The sequence below is a fragment of the Rousettus aegyptiacus genome, unplaced genomic scaffold (genome assembly GCF_014176215.1).
Source record: "Rousettus aegyptiacus isolate mRouAeg1 unplaced genomic scaffold, mRouAeg1.p scaffold_m13_p_18, whole genome shotgun sequence".
Taxonomy (NCBI): Eukaryota; Metazoa; Chordata; class Mammalia; order Chiroptera; family Pteropodidae; genus Rousettus; species Rousettus aegyptiacus.
Window position 1 is genome coordinate 3,797,399 of NW_023416293.1, and position 17,901 is coordinate 3,815,299.

A 17,901-nucleotide genomic window follows, 5' to 3' on the forward strand; every position below is an offset into this window, starting at 1 on the left:
GAATTTCCGGCACTACATAAATTATAACAGTCAACACAATGGTTTTCTAGTAATTATTATCCCTTATGATTCATAATTCTGTATGATTCAAACCCTTCGGTTGTGCCCGGGTGCTCAATTCGGCAGCGCCTGGCTCCGAGCGCCCGGCAGGCTTACCAGGGTGGGACTAGCTCACCCTGACACACTTCTGCCTTTAACTCCCTTTACAGGTCATTTTCTTTTTTTTCCAAAACGTTTTTAGTTATTAGAAAATTTTCTCTTCTTTGTTCTGCTTCTCCTTTGATCTCTTTGCATAATCTATTTTCTGAGAAATAACCTTTAATGGCGAAGGCCCTCTTCGAACTAAAATAAATGAGTGGCATCACTGATAAAAAGGTTGGTGCCACTGGGACCATCTGCCTCTTTTACTAATTAAATCTGCTTTTTCTCACCCGCTGGCATTCAAGGTGACCATAAAATGATTTCTTATTCAATGTTTTCTTGTTTTGTTTTGTTTTTTGTTTAACAGCCAATATTAATATTGTTGTTTTTATTTCTGATTATTTTCCATGGCAAGTGTTCAACACTTTAGCAGTGTTGTGCATTAAATGGGAGGTGTTTTTTATTATTATTATAATTATTTTATTTTTTTTTACAAATCTGGATAAAAGGGAAAAATAGAACCCTCAGGCTCTTTTACCATCCTTTGGGCAGCTCCAGGGTGTCTGGTCCTCAAAGGTTTTATGAAACCAAAGTTTGGGGACAGATTGCAGGTCACTCCAACCTGGACAGGACCATTGATCAGCGGAGCGAGCATCCACGATCCACTACGCCTAGTCAACAGTGTCGGTCCCCCGGGAGCAGGCCGACTTCCTTCTCACTGACCAGGTCCACCCTCCAGAAGCCTCTCCTGTCAATCGTATTGTTTAGAGAGCCGAGTCTCTGCCCTAACACGGATTCTCGGAATCGGATTTGCAGCATCGGAGGGAAGCGGCAGTGGACTGGCTGCCAAATTCGCCACCTACTTCCCCCCAACGCTGCATATCAACCTCAGCCTTCGATGTGCAAAACTCCCCACAAAAATCATGTTTATGGAAATTACATCGCCATGGCAACTGTAAAGGTCTCACAAGTATTTTTAAAATAGCAAATTACTAAAACCCACTTAGAAAAATCTAAAATCTGTTTCCTTATGGGCATTAGTGAACATACAGATTCTAACAAATACAAAATGTTTTGTAACATGATGGCCAGAAGTCAGTAAAAAGGGCTCCCAACCCTGGATTAACTGGGGACAGAGGGTTGAATTTATGAAACCAAAGTTGGATTTTTTTTTTTTCCTAATAAGAGGTTGCACTTTCGATTTATTCTGGAAAATGACACCAAGATCTTCTGGTGCAGAAAAGAGACCTGAATTGCTGAAATACTAATTTCTTACTTTCTATTTTCACATCACTGATATTATTACCTTTCCCACTCTGCAAGACAATTCCATTTTTAACTCATAGGTTTTCAGCAGTTGCATAAGCTTCTGCTGCTGTGATTTAGCCTGGCTGAATCTCTATTATAAGACCTGCTTCTCAGAAGTGTGCACACAGATCACACAGGAGGGGGGGGGGAAGATTCAGAAGTATCCAACCAGAACTTTTTTGCTTTTTAAAAATGTAATTGGTATGACTACCAAAGGGGAGCCTTTTAAGTAGATGATGCGCTAAATTTTGGTGCCTTTTGTAAAGACTTGAAACGTGCTAGGCGCTTTTCGATGACTCTTACTCATAACATGGAATCGCTGGGTCTTTAACAACTCAAACAGCGGAAGTTTTTGTTGTGAGCGGAGGAAAAAAAATCAAACCATGTGACAGACCATTTTATTATTCAGCTCATCTCCACCTCCAAAGAGGTGTGGGGAGCAGAAAAAAATGAGGGGCAAAAAGCAAAACGATGGGTCCATGGAGCAGAGAGTGCACTGGACCGAGATGGTGATTTACTTTCAGTATCTTTTTTATCACAGGAGGGGTAAGGCAGAAGGGCTGTTACAAGAACAAACAGGCTGGGAAGATGTTGCATCTCCCCAAATGACCAGGAGGATGGAGAAATACCCCGAAGTCGCTTGCGAATGGTGAGCTAGTTCTCGAAGGGTGGCCAGTCTGCAGACTCACGTGGGGGGCGGGGGGGGGGGGTGCGGAGAAGGAAAAAGGTGGACTGAGCGATGAACAGGAAGGAAAGAACAAGGCTTCCAAGGGGAAGGGGAGACAGTGGTTCCTGGGGCGGCGAAGCTTCCGGCGACCTGGGTTTCCTGGGAAGACAGAGCGCAGAGCCCTGGCTTATGGCTGGGGAATGCTCTGGGCAGGACAGACTGAAGACCTCTGAGCCGAGCGCCAGGGACCAAAACTGCCCAGGGAGAAGCCTGGGCTGGTGCCTGTCCTTCAGCAAGAACATGAAAAACCATAAAGAAAAAAGCAGGAGGATTCTTGGTTTGGAGCCCACCACCACCACCACCCGGAGCTTCGGGCTCCGGGTCCTCTTCGGCCCCTGCCCCTCCCTTGCCTTGCCTCCTCCCTCAGCCCACGTGGGAGCGTGGCATCTCACGAGCGAGCACCCGAGAGCCATTTGGAAGCTGGACGCCCACGCTTTTCAGACGGCAGGAAGCGCTGGCTCCGTGGACCGGCTGTTCCGCAGCTTCCAGGAGGAAGGCTGTGCTAGCAACCAACTTCTTTACTTAAACTAGGGGAAAGGGGCCAGGAGAGGGGGCGGGGCGGGGCTGCAGAGGTGCCAAGGAGGCGAGTTAGGGCCACCACGGCCCAGTGGAGCACTGGAAACAAAGGTCTCTGTACCAGTGGGGTCCCAGCAGGAAACAGAGGCTGTCTGGGGTTGGTCGGTGGGGAACCCCACACAAAATACAAAACAATGGAATGCAAGCTCACACACTGCCTTCCCCGGAGCTGTCTTTAAGGGGTGCTTTGGTTCATCTCCGAGCATCTCGACACAGGGCATACCCAGCTCTGCAGCCCTCAGGGGAACCCTCACCGGGAGATCTAGAACATACAGCAACATCAGGTGCATTGGGCTTAGATGAGAAGCAAGTAGAGAAAATGAAACCCACAGCAGTCCTGCCCCAAAGTGGGCCCAAGTAACGCGGTGTCTTGCCAAAGCCATGGCTTTTCTTTTAGTCCAGATGGATTCTCAAAGCTCTCTACCCAGGATAGATCGGACTCAGAGTCTGAGAGACTGAGGCCTAAGACCAGTCCAACCTTCTGGTCAAGCCCAACTTTTGAACTTTGGTGCATTTTCTACTGCTCCCCTTTCTGCCTTGAGCCTTAAAACCCCAGCTATTTGGGCCTAAGACGATTACGAGTCAGGCCACAGAAAGAGTCCACTCGTGTGTTCAATCCACGTGACCCTCAGAGTAGCCAAGGCTAAGGGGCAGCTCTGCCACGCTCTCCTGGTATGGCACGGTCATTGGCTGTTAGTTTGAGGCTGATTTCTTCGAAGTCCATAAATGCTTCTTGGACTCCACACTGAGATGTCAAAAAGAGGAATAACTAAGAAAAGAAAGAATTCTCCAAATAGCTCCAGCTCTGGCTGACGTGTGCAGATTCCAGATCAGCCCCAAAGGACGGCTACAAATGCAGCCCGTTCAGTCCCAACCAGCCATGGGGACGCTCGTTGGGGCACTGGCCTCAGCCTCCTGGGAAACTCACTTCCGTTATAATCGAGCCTGTGCTAGCCAAGCAGACGGACAGATCACACTGCCGGGTGGCTACAATAAACTTTGCTGTGACCATGGACTTTAAATAGTAGGGGTACCTGGGAAAATCGCTTTTGGGGGTCTGGGCCTTGCAAGCCAATGCCACCTCGTACCATGGCTTTCTTCCAATGGCCCCGGATGTCCCCTGAATTAGTTAGAGCCGGCAGACCCTAAGCGTTAAGAAAGAAGGTGCAACTCACTTAGGACACAGTAAGTTAGATTTAGATGCAATCGCTAGGCCTGAGCTACATGAGTAAGTCTGGTTTTGAACCATATGACTTTTTAACTTCTTATTTTAAACTACCTTCAAACTCACAGTGAAGTTTCAAGAATAACACAGAGAATGCCTGTCTACCCTTTATCCAGACTGCCAGTTTTTAACATTTTACTGTATGTTTTATAATTCTATCTTTGTCCCTTCATATTGTTTTTTCTAAACCATTTGTGAATAACCTTTATTCCTTAATATTTCAGTGTTTACAAAAACCACAGGTACTCTTCATATATTCATTGCAGTTATCAATTTTAAAAAACGTAATGTGGGTGGGGGGAGGGGGGAGGTAGATGGGGCTAAGGGGCTCCAATACGTGGTGACGGAAAGAAATCTAATTATGGGACGTAAACACACAGTGTGAATATATATGTGCCTTACTGTTAAAGTATACAGCTAAAACTTATTGGATTTCATTAACCAATGTCACCATAAAAAAAAATAAGTAAATAAATTTAAATAAATTAATTAAATAAAAATGTAATGTGCATATATTGTATCTAATCTATAGCCATGTTCCCCAGTTTTGTTAATTATCTCAAGAATATCATTATCAGTATTTTTTCCTCCAGTACAGGATCTAATCCAGGATCATGCTTTGCTTTAGTTGTCATATTTTCAACCTTTTTAAATCTTTCATGACAATATATTTTAAGAATACAGGCCAGGTATTTTGTAGAATGCCTTTTAATTTGGGCTTTTCTGATATTTCCTCACGAACTGATTCAGGTTATGCACCTTCGGTCAGAAAATTGCACGAGTGATGTGTGTCCCTCTCAGGAGGCATGTGACATCTATCCATCCCTCCTCGGTAATGCTAATGTTTAATAACTTTCTGGAGATAAAATTCACATCCTAAATATAACATTCACCATTTAACAATTCAATGGCCGTAGTATATTCAGGGTTATACCACGGTTACTGTAATCGATTTTGGAACATTTTCATCACTCCTCGGAAAACCCCATAGCCATTAGCAACCACACCCGAGGTCCTCCCTCCTCCGCTCTTTTCTGTGTCTGAGGATTTGCCTGTTTTGGATGTTTCATATCAACTGAATCATACGATATGTGGTCTTTTGAGACTGGCTTCTTTCACCTCGCACAGTGTTTTCGAGGTCTAGGGAAGGTTGCTTTGTTTATCCAGCCAAGACGCTCTCTGGTTTCTCCACTGCATGATTTTTCCTCTTGTAAGAAAAGCATTCTGTGGAGAGACACTTTTAAGAACATGCTAATATCCTGCTCTTCATCAAAAATTCCCCCTAGATTTAATGTGATGGCTATTGGCCAAACCTATCTTTATTAAAACAATTTACTAAGATCGATAACCTCCACTATTCTACCACTCCCACTTATCAGTCATTAGCTGTACGACTTGAAAGGATGGATGGATGATAGCCTGGCTCTTCTCAGTTACATCATGACTGTCCCCAGTGAGTCCCTGCAGCCCTGAGAACTCTGTCCCTTATTTCCCTCTGAGCTACAAAGGCTGAGAAGTGGCACAAAAGCCTACTATGGGTGAGGGCTCACTAGGATAAAGGAACCAAGAACTTCTCTGGGCTCCGCCTTCGCAACCAGAAGTCAGTACGCATACGTGCCTTTACCTCCGCAGATACCTAGTGGAAAGGTGCTGGGCCCCGTAGGAAGCCGGGGAAAGCGTAGCACCTCCCCTCAAGGAGACGATTCAAGGATAAGAGGATTAAGACAATAACAGAAGAACTAGAATTTAAGGAGAACAAGAGACATGTCCTAAGTGGCCTGACAGTCGCAAGAAGAAGGAGCTCACCATGGGGAGTGGTCAAGGAAGGCGTGGCGAGGAGGCACTGGAGATGGGCCTCGAAGGCTGGGTAGGACTTAGACACGATAGCGGGGCAGGGAGCTCTGGGCGGAGTAGCAGCAGGAGCAAACACATGGGCAGCGCCTCGGCAAAGCCCAGGTCGACCGAATAAAGGGACGGGAAGAGTTGAAGTTCATTAAATCCTGTGGGTCCGATATGGGAGATGAACTTGGCTCTGTGGACAATGGGGAACTTACTGAAGATTTCAGAGCAGAAGGAAAAAATAAACGATCCGAGCTGAGACCAGAGCAGAGGTGCGCTTGATCTGCTAACACAGAAATTGTAGTGAAATGGTAAATGTTAATACCACAGCCGCACTGAGCTGGGACTCGGCAAGGCTCACGTCCGTCTGAACTGCGGTCAGTGCTCCCCTCGCAGCTGGGCCTGAGGGTGACACTCTCAGACCAATGCAACACTCGCAGGTGGGGCCAGAGGCCACAGGTCCCCAGAGGGAGGAGGGGCTCTCTCCCCACCTCTGCAACAGTTGCAAGTTCCGCCACTGGCTCCATGCTATGATGTTTTCATTGAGAAAGTTTTCCTTCTTGGTGAGATGCTTCTCTTTAAAACAAAATAGAAAATTAAATATGACAACCTCCCAAACAATGTGTGTTCCGGAAGCCTCCAGGCTGCCTGCGTCTCGCCCATCTGTGGCACCGATGCGGGCCTCGCCTTCTGGGATGGGATTCCTGCACCGGCAGGACTGAGACGGCGGCGACTCGAAGGTCCCCGAGCAATGACTCTTCCTCAAAAGCACCCACTTTAACATGTGTTCGCCACACTAAGCTTCCCAGGTTCAGAAGGAGCGCGGTCAAATGATAAGATTAAAAGACAGGGCAAGGGAGGGAATTTGCCATACTTTTTGAAAGAAGAGTCTGTAAGAGTTTGTGGTATGAAAACACATCTGAACAAAGATATCGGAGGGGGACAAAGGCTGAGTCGTGAGGAGACAGTGGTCCAGGGGGCGGGATCTGAGAGGTCACATGTCGTCCTCCACAGCCTTCGCCAGATCTTTATAAAACACCGGTGCACTCACTGAATTTAACATAGTAATAACCCATCGACTACAAGCCAGATGCTGCGGTGGGCAGGAAGGCCTCCGGCCAGCGATGCTGAGACTGTGGGTAGAAGCCTGGGTACCGGAGACCGCTCATCTGTCAAAGGAAGGGGTTGGAATGGCCCTAAAGCTACCTGGCCTTGTGGGAACCTTGGACCACGATCTCTGTTGAGTTTGGGGATAGGCTCTTCTCCACAAACACCAGATGATTTTTGGCCTCGGGGTCCAATTTCTCAGTCCACACAGACCGAAGTCTACCGAGCGCTGGGCTCCAGCACTCGCCACACAGTTCAGGTTCCGGGGCAGGCTCGGTCGCGCGTCGTTTCATTCCTTTCGAGAAAAATGACTTCTTCAATGTAATTTAAGAAATTTCATAAAATGAATGCATAATTAATTCCTGCGTTCTGCCTCTCGGTAAGGAAGATACTGTCTCCTCACTGTTGACTCAGCTTTTCCCTAGAAACATCCCTTATTCCCGTGGATTGGAGAAAGTGCGCTCAGCCCAGCGCCTAAGTGTCATTAGGAAGGTCCTGTGCTAACGCGCATCCTCCTAAGGCCACCCCGCCTCCCCGGCTGATGGGACTTCAAGGCTGTAACCCAGCAAGGGTGCCTCGGGGCTGTATGAACCAGCAGCCACGGACTTCTCCCTGGGGGGGGTCTGTTAAAACTCGAACCTGGGAACAGTCCTCTAATTTTCACAGTAAAACAACAGGAGGTAAATCTTTGTGGGGACATTCGTGTGTGTCCACGCACGTCGGGTGTGCACACACACGCATTCACCAGTTTGACGCTCCCCCACATCCTCTTACCCAACTGTAAAGTCAGCCTCAGAGACGCGTCCCTCACACAGGCCCGGGGTCTGAGGAGTATAATGACAGACCTCCCCTTGGGGTGTAGACCAAGCCCTGGAGAACACGTGCTCGGCCCCTCACCCCCAGCATGTCAGGAGTGTGAGCTCTGGTCAGTCAGTGCCCAGCAGGGACACCCAGGTCTTGGCTCCGGAAGTCGCGTGGACCCAGGATGCTGGAAAGGGTGGAAGTGTTTCCCGGTTTCCTGCCAACTCAGGTGCCACTCTGAGGAAAAAAACCCAAGAGTGATCCTGGGAACAAAGGAAATTTTGCTGCCGTCAGCTGGGAGTGACAGCCCTTTCTGACCGTGGAGTGCTTTATGGTCAACAGAACACAATGACCTTGCTATGTGGCCAAGCAGAGATTATTACATCCATTTTATGGATGGAAAACCGAGTCCTCGAGAGGTTAAGTGACCCGCTCAAGCTCCACGCGACTGAAGAACGAGTTCTGAGGCTTCCTAACTCCTAGTTCGCTGCACTTCCCGCCACACTCTGCGGCTTTACGAATCTGACAGGGAACTGGAATGTCACTTAGGTCAGTGCCCTCCGGGTCACTCTGTTCAGCCGATGCTTGTTCCCCAGTAGCCGTGTTTGCTGGGAAAGCGTTTTCTCACCACTGTGCACCCAGTGGGTGGCCCCCAACGGCCGTCCTTTCCTTTCCTCCTTGAAGCACAACCCCGCTGTCTGCATTGGTCACGGTCCACTCCCCAGCAGACCGTCAGCTCCTCGAGGGCAGGGACCACGCCTTCTGTGACTGCGTATCGCAGCTCAAGCACCGACCTGGCACTCGGCACGAGAACAGTGCACGTCTGGGGGGTGCCTGCTGCGGAAGGGCCCTCAGAAGTCCCCTGTCCTCTGCTCAGCACTCGATCTGCCCTTGACCGAAACGCAAACTTCCTTCGTATCATCTGCTGACGGACCACGTCCACTCCCTACAGCAGCGCGGTTCCTCGCAACATCTCAGAAGAAATATGGAGGCTATTTACATTATTGAAACTGATTCGGTCACCCCCCAAAGTGTCACCACCCAGGCTGTGGTCCAACCCATGATGGCATACACCCCACGGGAGACTCATGGAGCAGGTGTCACTCAGCTTCCGAAAGTGACAACACTTGAGTGCGCCCATGATAACACTTGGCACGGTGACGTTTGTACATCGGATTGTAAATGATCCTGCAGTGTATACGCAGACGGGGTGTGTAGACATAGCGGGGCGTAGACATGGCAATCCCAGATACTTTAGAGCACTTCGCCGCTCTCAAAACACGGCCATATTTGCATTAGAGCACCATAACCCCTGAGGAGGGTGTTTTTTCAAAACAATGTTTATTTAGTTTTTCTATTTATAAAAGTCATACATTTTATGCTCATTTTAGAAAAATTCTAAAATATAGAGATATAAAAAAGAGAATAATCACCCATATTCCCACAGCCTGTTAACATTTTAATGTATTTCTTTCCAGTATCTTACCCATCTATCTATCTATTACCTACCTTATATTTTCTTGGGTTTAAGATGACATTGACTGTAAAACATCATTAATTTAGCAACAAGTTTTTAGGGAAAAGAGAAAAAAGGAAATTATTTCTTTGGATATCAATGCTAATGCACATCTCTAATTCAGAAATATCCAAAATGTAGGGGAAGAAGATGCCTTAGAATCAAAGAAATAAAAAATATTTGACGTCGTACTGGCAGCATAATTTTCACTTTCTTTCCCTTATGCCTTAAAAATTTCTACATCATCAGAAACTCTGTGTAAACACCCTTTTAATGGGTGTGTAACATTCTACCATATGAATAGCTATCATTTATTTAACTACGCTTCTCTGGTTGTTATTTGGGTTTGCTTGCAATTTTCATTGTTGTAAATAATGCTTTGGGGCACATCTTTATGCATTAATTTTTGTCCATGTTTTATGATTGTCTCCTTAGGATAAATTCCTGCAAGTGGAATTACTGAATTAAAGGGTAGGAACATTTTAAGACTCTTGATATAATTGCTAAATGGTTTTTCATTAAAAAAAAAAAAAGTCCCGATTTACTTTCCTATCAAGAGTGTATGAAAGCCCTTTCTCTTTCCTTAGCATTGATTCTTATCCTTCAAAAAAAAATTGAAGTAATGCATGCATACAGTTTTTTAAATTAAATAGGGGGAAGGGGGGCTTTTAATAAAAAGCAATAGTGCCCTATCCCAGCTCTTCTTGCTCTGAGCCCACTCTCCCAAAGGCAACCACTTCTATTTCTGGTTTGAGCATATATATTCATTCGTTCATTCATTCATTCACTCATCCATTCAACTTATATTTATTGAGCATCTATTATGATCCAGGAACTGTTCTAGAGTGCAGGGGTAGAGCAACAAACACACCAAAAACAAAAACAAAAACTGCCTTCACTTGGCTTCTGGAACACCAGAACGTGGGGGGTGGGGCATACATAATAGGAAAAAAAGTGAAATACGCAGTAGAATTGACAGCAAGAGTGCTCGTAAGGAAGATGAAGTAGGGAAAGATAGGGGGTTTGGGGAGGAGAGAGAGACCTGCAACTTTAAGTAAGATCATCCAAGAAAGTGTTATGGGCTCAATCGTATCACCTCGAAATTTCATATGTTGAAGCCCTAATCCCCAGGAACTCAGATGTGTACATTTCTGATGCTAAAGCCACCCAGTCTGTGGTGTTTTGACACACTGAGTTGGTGACACTTGAGCAAAGGCCGAAGGACGTGAACGAGAGAGCCACATCTGCAGGACAAGCACTCCAGGTGGAAGGGACAGCAAATGCGAAACCCTTGAGGTGAGAAAGTGCCTCTGACAAATCCAAGAAACAGCAAAGAAGCCCCGTGGGGCTGGAGCGGAGTGCGTGAGAGGGAGAGCAGCGTAAGAGGACCTCAGAAACTCGAGGGGACACACGCTGTGCAGCCGCACAGTGTGGCGGCCACCGGAGCTACTGAGCTCCTGGACGGGGCGCGTCGAAACCAGGATATCCGGTAAGTGTGACATTTACACTGCATTTTGAAAATGTGCGGCACAAAAAAAGAAATATATCTCATTTATAATTTCTATATTGATATGCTTTGAAGGAAAATATTTTAGATATTCTGGGTTAAATAAAATATACTGTTAAAGTTAGTTTTACCTGTTCCTTTTTACATTTTATAATATGAGTACTAGAAAATTTTAGATTACATCTGTAGCTGATTTTTTTATGGGGGAGGGGGAGTTCTGGTTTAGGGCCTCGTGAGTCAAAATAAGGACTTGAGCTTTTACTCTGAGTGACATGGGAGCCATTGGAGGGTTTCCAGCTCAAAAGTGACATGATCTGATTCACTTGTGTTTTAAAAGGATCACTCTAGTTGCCACGTGGAGGACAGATTGTAAGGGACATCGATAAAGGCAAGCAAGCCATTTAAGAGGCCACTGCAATCATTCAGGGATGGAGGCTTGGACCAGTAAAGTAGAGGCGAGATGGTGAGCAGTGGTCAGGTACTGAATAGATTTTGAAAGCAGAGCCAAGAGTATTTCCCGACAGATTGGGTGTGGTGTATGAGAAAAAGAGTCAAGGATGAGCACAAGTTTTCGGCCTGAGCTTTTGGAAGGATGCCACTTGCTGTGATGGGGAAAGATAAGGGAGAAGCAGGTTTGGGGAAGAAAATCAGGAGTTAGGTTTTAGGAACGTTAAGTCCAGGATGACTTTTGGTTTCCATGGGGAGATGTTGAAAAGTCGGTTGAATCTAAGACTGGAGTCTAGGGGAGAGGTCGGAGCTGATGATCTGGATTTGAGGATGCACTTGAAAGCCAAGAGACTGAGCGTGATCATTAAAGGAGTGAGTGTAGGCGGAAAAGAGATCAAAGTCAAAGAGAAGATCAACATCAAGGAGATGGAGTGCCCTGGGGATCTCCCAAGTTGGGAGGTTGATGAGATGAGCAAAGGGAACTCGATATAAAGAAAACAAAGAGAGGGTGGTGTTCCAGAAGCCGAGCGAAGGTGGCATTTTGAGAAGGGACTATTGCGTCCGATGCTACTGAGAGGTCCAGGAAGATGAAGACAGAGAATTGACCACTGGAGAAGTTAGCGACCTGCAGGTGGTCGGTGATTCGTACAGTTTAGGTGAGCGACAGAGGCGAAGCACTGTTCGAGTGGGTTTAAGAGTAAGTGGAAGGGCGACTGCCAACAGCAAACCCAGACAACTCTTCCGGGGAACCGAGCTGTATCGGGGAGCGAAGAGGGATGGGCAGAGGGGGACGCGGGATCGAGAGAGGCTATTTTTAAAAGATGGGAGACAATGTCCACACGTATGTACGTGCCCTTGTGGGAATGAGCCAGTCGACAAAGAAACAGTTTTGATGCCAGAAAGGGTGGAAATTCTTACTGATGTTTTTTCTAACCTCCAAAGTATGCTTGTGTTGTTCTTTCAGGTTTCATCAACGTTAGACATCATTTATTGACTTTCTACCATGAAATATAAGAGTTAGTCTACTTACACCAGCCCTCGACTCCGTTCTACTCTTGTCCCTGCATTATCTCAGTTATTACTATTGTCCCATCGTCGCAACATGTCACCATCTCAGTTCAACTAGTGATTACCTTGGTAACCTTTATTTCTCACTGTATCAACTACAGAAAGGATCTCTCAGTTCCCCACTTTACATGAGGAGGGGGTATGTGTGCCTCTGCCCTACACGCTACATGTCAGCTTTGGAGGGTTGTGCCAGGAAAATAACACTAACAACAGAAAAATCTTGGCAACTCAGCTTTATTCCTCATTCACACGGCATATCACATCCTGCTTCTGATGTCCTCTTTATTCTGGAAACCAGGCTGAAGAGCAGCCCCCATCTGAGGCCTGTCATTCTCATGACAGAGAAAAGAACAATGACAAAACCTCACAATGCCTCTTAAAGTGTCTGCTCGGGCATGGCTTATGTCACTTTTACTCATGTTCAATTGACCAAAGCAAGTCACGTGCCCAAGCCTGACATCGACGGGCAGGGACAGAAGTATCCCCGTCCCACAGGAGGCGTGGCCAGCCACGGGAGGACAGTGAGCAATCAGGGATGATAATTTAATCTATCACAATTCCTCTTCTCTTGTCTTCTATCTGCCAACTTCTATAAGCTGTGCTCTTCATTTTATATTGTCGAGGTGGAACATCTTTATATCCTCCTTCATAGCTATTATTAAGCAGTTCTCAGTGCTTTGTCTGTGTTTGGTTTTAGAAGTTAAAAACCCCTGAACAGCCCTTTATATTGCTGTGACTAAGCAAATATTCTTCATTGCAGAGTCAAAGAGAGTCTAAGAGCTCATAGTGTGCACCACTGTTCCAATGAGAGACCCTATCGCTTAAAAGAGCCTCCCACCACCTGCTCAAAATCAGGCCACATTTTAATTTATAGTAGAGCTATGCCATTCACGAACATTTTTTTTTTGTTTTCCCTGAACTTGCTGATTATTTCTTTTTTATTATCAGTAGAAGAAACATGCGCCTTCGACACCATTTCCCTAATATCCTCCAAATTCTGTCTCACTCTATTTATTGTTTGGAATCTTTCTGTTCTTCTTTTTGAAGCCTGCTGACCCCTGATCTAATTGGGCAGATTCCTTCAGTCTGGGATCCTAATGCTTTTGCATAGCTTTTTGTCTTTACTGCAGTTACTAATTACTTTTTATTTTTCTTGCTTACTTTCTGTTATTTTTTTTTTTCTTAGTCACAGCTTTAATTTCTTGCAGAATCCCAATAATACTCTCTACTCTGTGGAATAGAGTAGAGAGTATCACACCATCCTCGGAGACCACTTTCCTGGAGCCTTTCTCTTCCCATTGTGATGAAAACTGACTGCTCTCTAGGCCTGCTGAACTATTCTATCCTGGGGTTGTTTTTCATGGCCTCCCTGAATTAGATCCACTATTTCCTGGATCTCATATCTTCTTTCTTGGTTTACTCTGTCATTTTGCTAAAATATATCCTCAGATAACTTTCTTAAAATGGTCAAACAGGAAATAAACTTCCTTGGTCCTCGCCTGGATATAAACCCCCACATCTGGGCCTGCCTCACTGATATATGAAATTAAGCTCTTGGCCCGGATGATCTGTAATGTCTATTCCTATAGAGTATAATTATAGTTACTAGGCATTTAAAAATAACATACTATATCGAGGAGAAATTTAAAGTGGTTACTGCTCTCAAGAGACTTACATTTAGATAGCCGAAGAATAAACTCTTAAACGGTACCAAAAAGTCAATAATACAAAAGATGCCCCAAGGTGCAACATAATAAACATCAATTAGAGCCTCAGGTCTAAAAGAAAGAGAGAGAGAAAGCTGAGCCAGCCTGTGACGCTCTTACTGGGGAAGCAAGCCTTCCGTTGAGTGTCAAAGAGCACGTGGTACATTGTGGATAAATTAAATATCTCTGAATAGGCAGCGGACGGATGGCCGACATCAGTGGGGTGGATGGTTAACGGCCGAAGCAGGCTCCCTTCCACCCCACTTTCCCTGCCACTGTTGGAGTTATCGACATTTTCATTTCACCAAGTCAATCGGAAAGAGATCGTTTTTAAACAGAAAGGTGGAATTTTACCCCTGACCGATACACAAACTCTCTGGTCATTTGGGGGCCTAACAGTGAACTCTCATTACGTGTATGAGTGACAGTGTACAGCCTTATAAGTGCCCTACTTGTGGACTGTGAAGGTACAGGCAGTGGTCTTATTAGCAGAGTGTCACTGAATAGGGCTGGAGGCAATTCTCTTTACCCATTTTTAAAATTTGCTTTGTATTGTTCCAATGGAGAGTCAGAGCAATCGTAAATCACTTCTCCTTCCCGTTTGCTCCCGGGAGAGAAAATGGTTCTCTTATGGTATGAACGCTTTATCTACAGCACTGTCGGATCAAGGAGGCACCACGGTATTATAAGGACTGGGCTTCTCCATGGCAGAGAAACTATGCACCTTCATTCACCCCAGCACTTGTACTCTCCTCCGATTTGCAAACGAAGAGAAGGCTTGTAGGGAATGAAGCTTGCAGGAAAAAAACAGATCTTTGGACCAGTGATCTGCCCATTTTCCAGAAAGTGGGAGAGAAGTGAGGATGGGAAGAGCTGGGTCCACGCGATGGATATTCTCAGCAAGGTCTCACCTGCTACTGCGGCTAAAATACTATTCCTGCTGCCATCACGGCACTTATTGAAGGTAAACAAAGTTTGTGTCAATTTTCCTCAACAGTCTATGACATATTGACTGATTTAATCATGGTCACATCCTCAGTGCCTAGCATGTGCTGGGTGCTCTGTGTTTGTGGAATGAATGCGTGACTGCATTGAAAGCAGCTGCATTTTCTCAAATGGCAGAGCCAGACGTGAATATTCAGTTTTCACGGGGGCTTCAGATAAGCCAAGAGGAGCTGGAGAAGTGGCCGGGGGAGTGGGGCAGACCACCTACAAGTTTTTGCCTGGGCTGCTTTGTCATCAGGGACTACACTACACTGTATGTCCAGGGGAGCAGAGAGATTAACAGACTCTCATAAGAAAGGTCCGGGAGAGCACTCCCCAGCACACACCCCCAGGCTGAACCAGTGCTCAGCTCTGCGGAAGAGTGAAGAGCAAGAGGGACCCCCCCCCACACTCTGGGGAGCGCTGCCTGTGTGCCAGACCCCTGAGTTCTCCGGTATCTTATCCTACCCTCCCAGCAACCCAGAGAGACAGGCGTCCCTGGTCCACAGATGACAAGCAGCACCAAGGATCAGGAGCCCCCTTCAGTGTGGAGAGAGGCAGGGGCCTGCGCATCCAGACAACTCTACAATGACAACCGAAATAAAACGAAAAAAAAAATGCCTGGATTCGGTTACTGAAAATTCAGAAGTCTGTACACTCCTGGCTCACCTGTTTTATTACTTTTGTAGTTTACTTAATTTTCCCTTTATTTTCAACTGGCTTCTCAGAAAGGTTTGTCACCCCCAAATTCCACAGGATTCTGATCTATCAAAAGGAAGTGTGAAGAGAGGAAAGCTAGGTCCCCAGAGAAGGGGGCCACAGGGAACGGGACCAGGGGGAGTGGCCACAGGGCTAAGGGTGGGAAAGGTGCCTAGCCAGGTGAGATGCAAGAGGGGAGAACAGTGGGCAGCTGCTGCCTCCTGGGGGTGGCTCCCTCACCCCGCAGGGCCTTGGTGCAGACAACTCTCACCTGGCACTCAAAAGACCATAGGGTGGCATTTACTCCACCACTTTAAGGGGGAACATTTTTTAAAAAGTGGAATCGAGGCACAATCCTGCTCCTGGCCTTCACATCCAGAGAGAAGAACAGGCAGCGTGTTTTTACTCCAGCAGGAGAATTTCTGACACAACTAATTTAACATCTGCCGGCCTCCTAAATGTGCAAAGAGCCGGCCTGATGGCAAGGACCAGCTTCGGCTGCTGGAGGCATCGATGAAGGGGGCAGCACAGAGGAAGACCACGGAACTTCCCCTTCAGGAGGGATGTGCTGCCCTGGCTACCTAAGCCCCCCAGTCAGAAAGACAAGTAAGGCGAAGTGAACACGACCTGCGTGGGCGGGTGCGACCCTGGCCATCAGCGCTGCAGAGTTCCCTGCTCAGCTGGCTAAGATGGAGGCCGTGAGAAAGGCCAAAGTACAACAGAAAACCTCTTCCAGCTGACCTCGGTTCTTGGGAACTTGGAGCCAGACGCTGGCAACTGGCTGGCGCGCTAGAGCAGGCTCCCGGAGAGGGCATGCAAGCGCCTGCTTCCCCATCACGCGCGGAATTGGGGGTGGGGGCCTCCGAGCAGGAAGAAGAGAGAGAGAGAGACAAGCCGGGAGCGGGGGAGGGGTGAGGAGATTTGAGGGTTGGGCTAAAAGCGGGAGGGTCAGGAAAACTTATAATTCGCTCTCTTACGCACCCTTCGGCTTCTCTATCTCTGTGATGGGCCTCTGCTGTAAAATTTGGGACCAGAGTGCGTTAGGGTCCCTCCAGGCAGCCAGAGACCGACACAGAATTACATCGGCGAGCTCTCTGCTTTCTAAGGAACGGAAGGGATGGGAGGGAGTTTGGGGTCACCTCTGGCCCCGTGCGGTCCACACCCACAGGCATCCCCTTGGCGCCCCGAGTGGGTGCTGGCGGAGTCGCGGGAGCTCTGGAAGGAGGCGGAGGAGGCTGTGGCTGAAGCGCCCTCACCCCCGCTGGGTCCGCGCCCCGCAAATGCAGGCGGGGCTGCGGGGCGTCTCCTGAGCCCGGTTGTCCCCCCTTTTCCCTAGCCGGGCTGACTGCTCGGACGCCCGCCACGCGCGGTCCCAGCGCCGCTCCTGCGCGGCCCCCGCGCCCCTCGGTGGAGGGGCTCACGGGAGGGTGCGCGGCGCGGAGAAGGGGCAGGATTGCGGGGCGTCTGGAGTGGAGCCTCGCCGTCCCGGCCGCCGCCCACGGGCTCAACATTCCCGGCAAAGTTTCTGGCTCTTCGCGGCCGGACACCCTCGTCCACAGGTGGGAGAAGGTGACAGGCGGGACGCGGAGCCCGGTGCGGCGCCGCCCTCGGGAGCACCCGCTCCGCGCGCTCTGCCACCTGCCAGGGGGCGCTGGGAGCGTCGGACGGCGCGCTTGCCCCCGGCGGGCGCCACCCGACGGGGTCTTGCCCCGTCCGCCTCCCCGCCCGCCCTCCCGCAGCTGGTCCCGGGGCGCAGGGGTCACGGCCGCCGCGTCTTACCCAGTCCCGGCACGAAAGTGTTGAGGAAGAGGCAGATGACCGCCACTGGGAAGGGCATGTAGGGGATGGCGGCGCGCAGGGGGCCCTTCTTCTCGCGGACCTGCACCACCACCCCGCTGGACGAGGTCGCCCCGCGGGGGTCCGCCGCCGCCACCGCCGCCGCCGCCGCCGCGGTCTCCGCGTCCTTGTGCGAAGGCTCCATCGCGGGGCGCGCTCCCCGGGAGCCGGGCTGCCGCGGCCGGGGCTGCCGCCCAGCTCGCAGGGGGCGGGGGGCGGCCGGCTGCGGGCTCCGGGCTGCGGGCTCCGGGCGGCGGGCTCCGCGCGCAGCTCAGGCGGCCGGCGCGCTCCGGGTGCCGCGCAGCTCGCCAGGAGCCCGCACGCCCGCGTCCCCACGCGCCCGGCCCTCTGCCGCGCGCCGCGCCGCGCTCCCACGCCCCCGGCGGAGGGGCGGAGCGGGCGGCGCGACTCTCG

At 48.7% G+C, this 17,901-nt stretch overlaps 1 protein-coding gene across 1 annotated transcript in view; it reads right to left on the reverse strand.

Annotated features, from left to right (window-relative positions):
• The window catches only part of STUM (stum, mechanosensory transduction mediator homolog), a 39,932-nt gene extending 22,300 nt beyond the window's left edge, over positions 1–17,632 (reverse strand). The window contains exon 1 of the mRNA XM_016157467.2: positions 17,431–17,632. Within this exon, the coding sequence (XP_016012953.1) occupies positions 17,431–17,632 (202 nt within the window). The remainder of the gene's footprint in view (positions 1–17,430) is intronic.
• Positions 17,633–17,901: the final 269 nt, after the last annotated feature.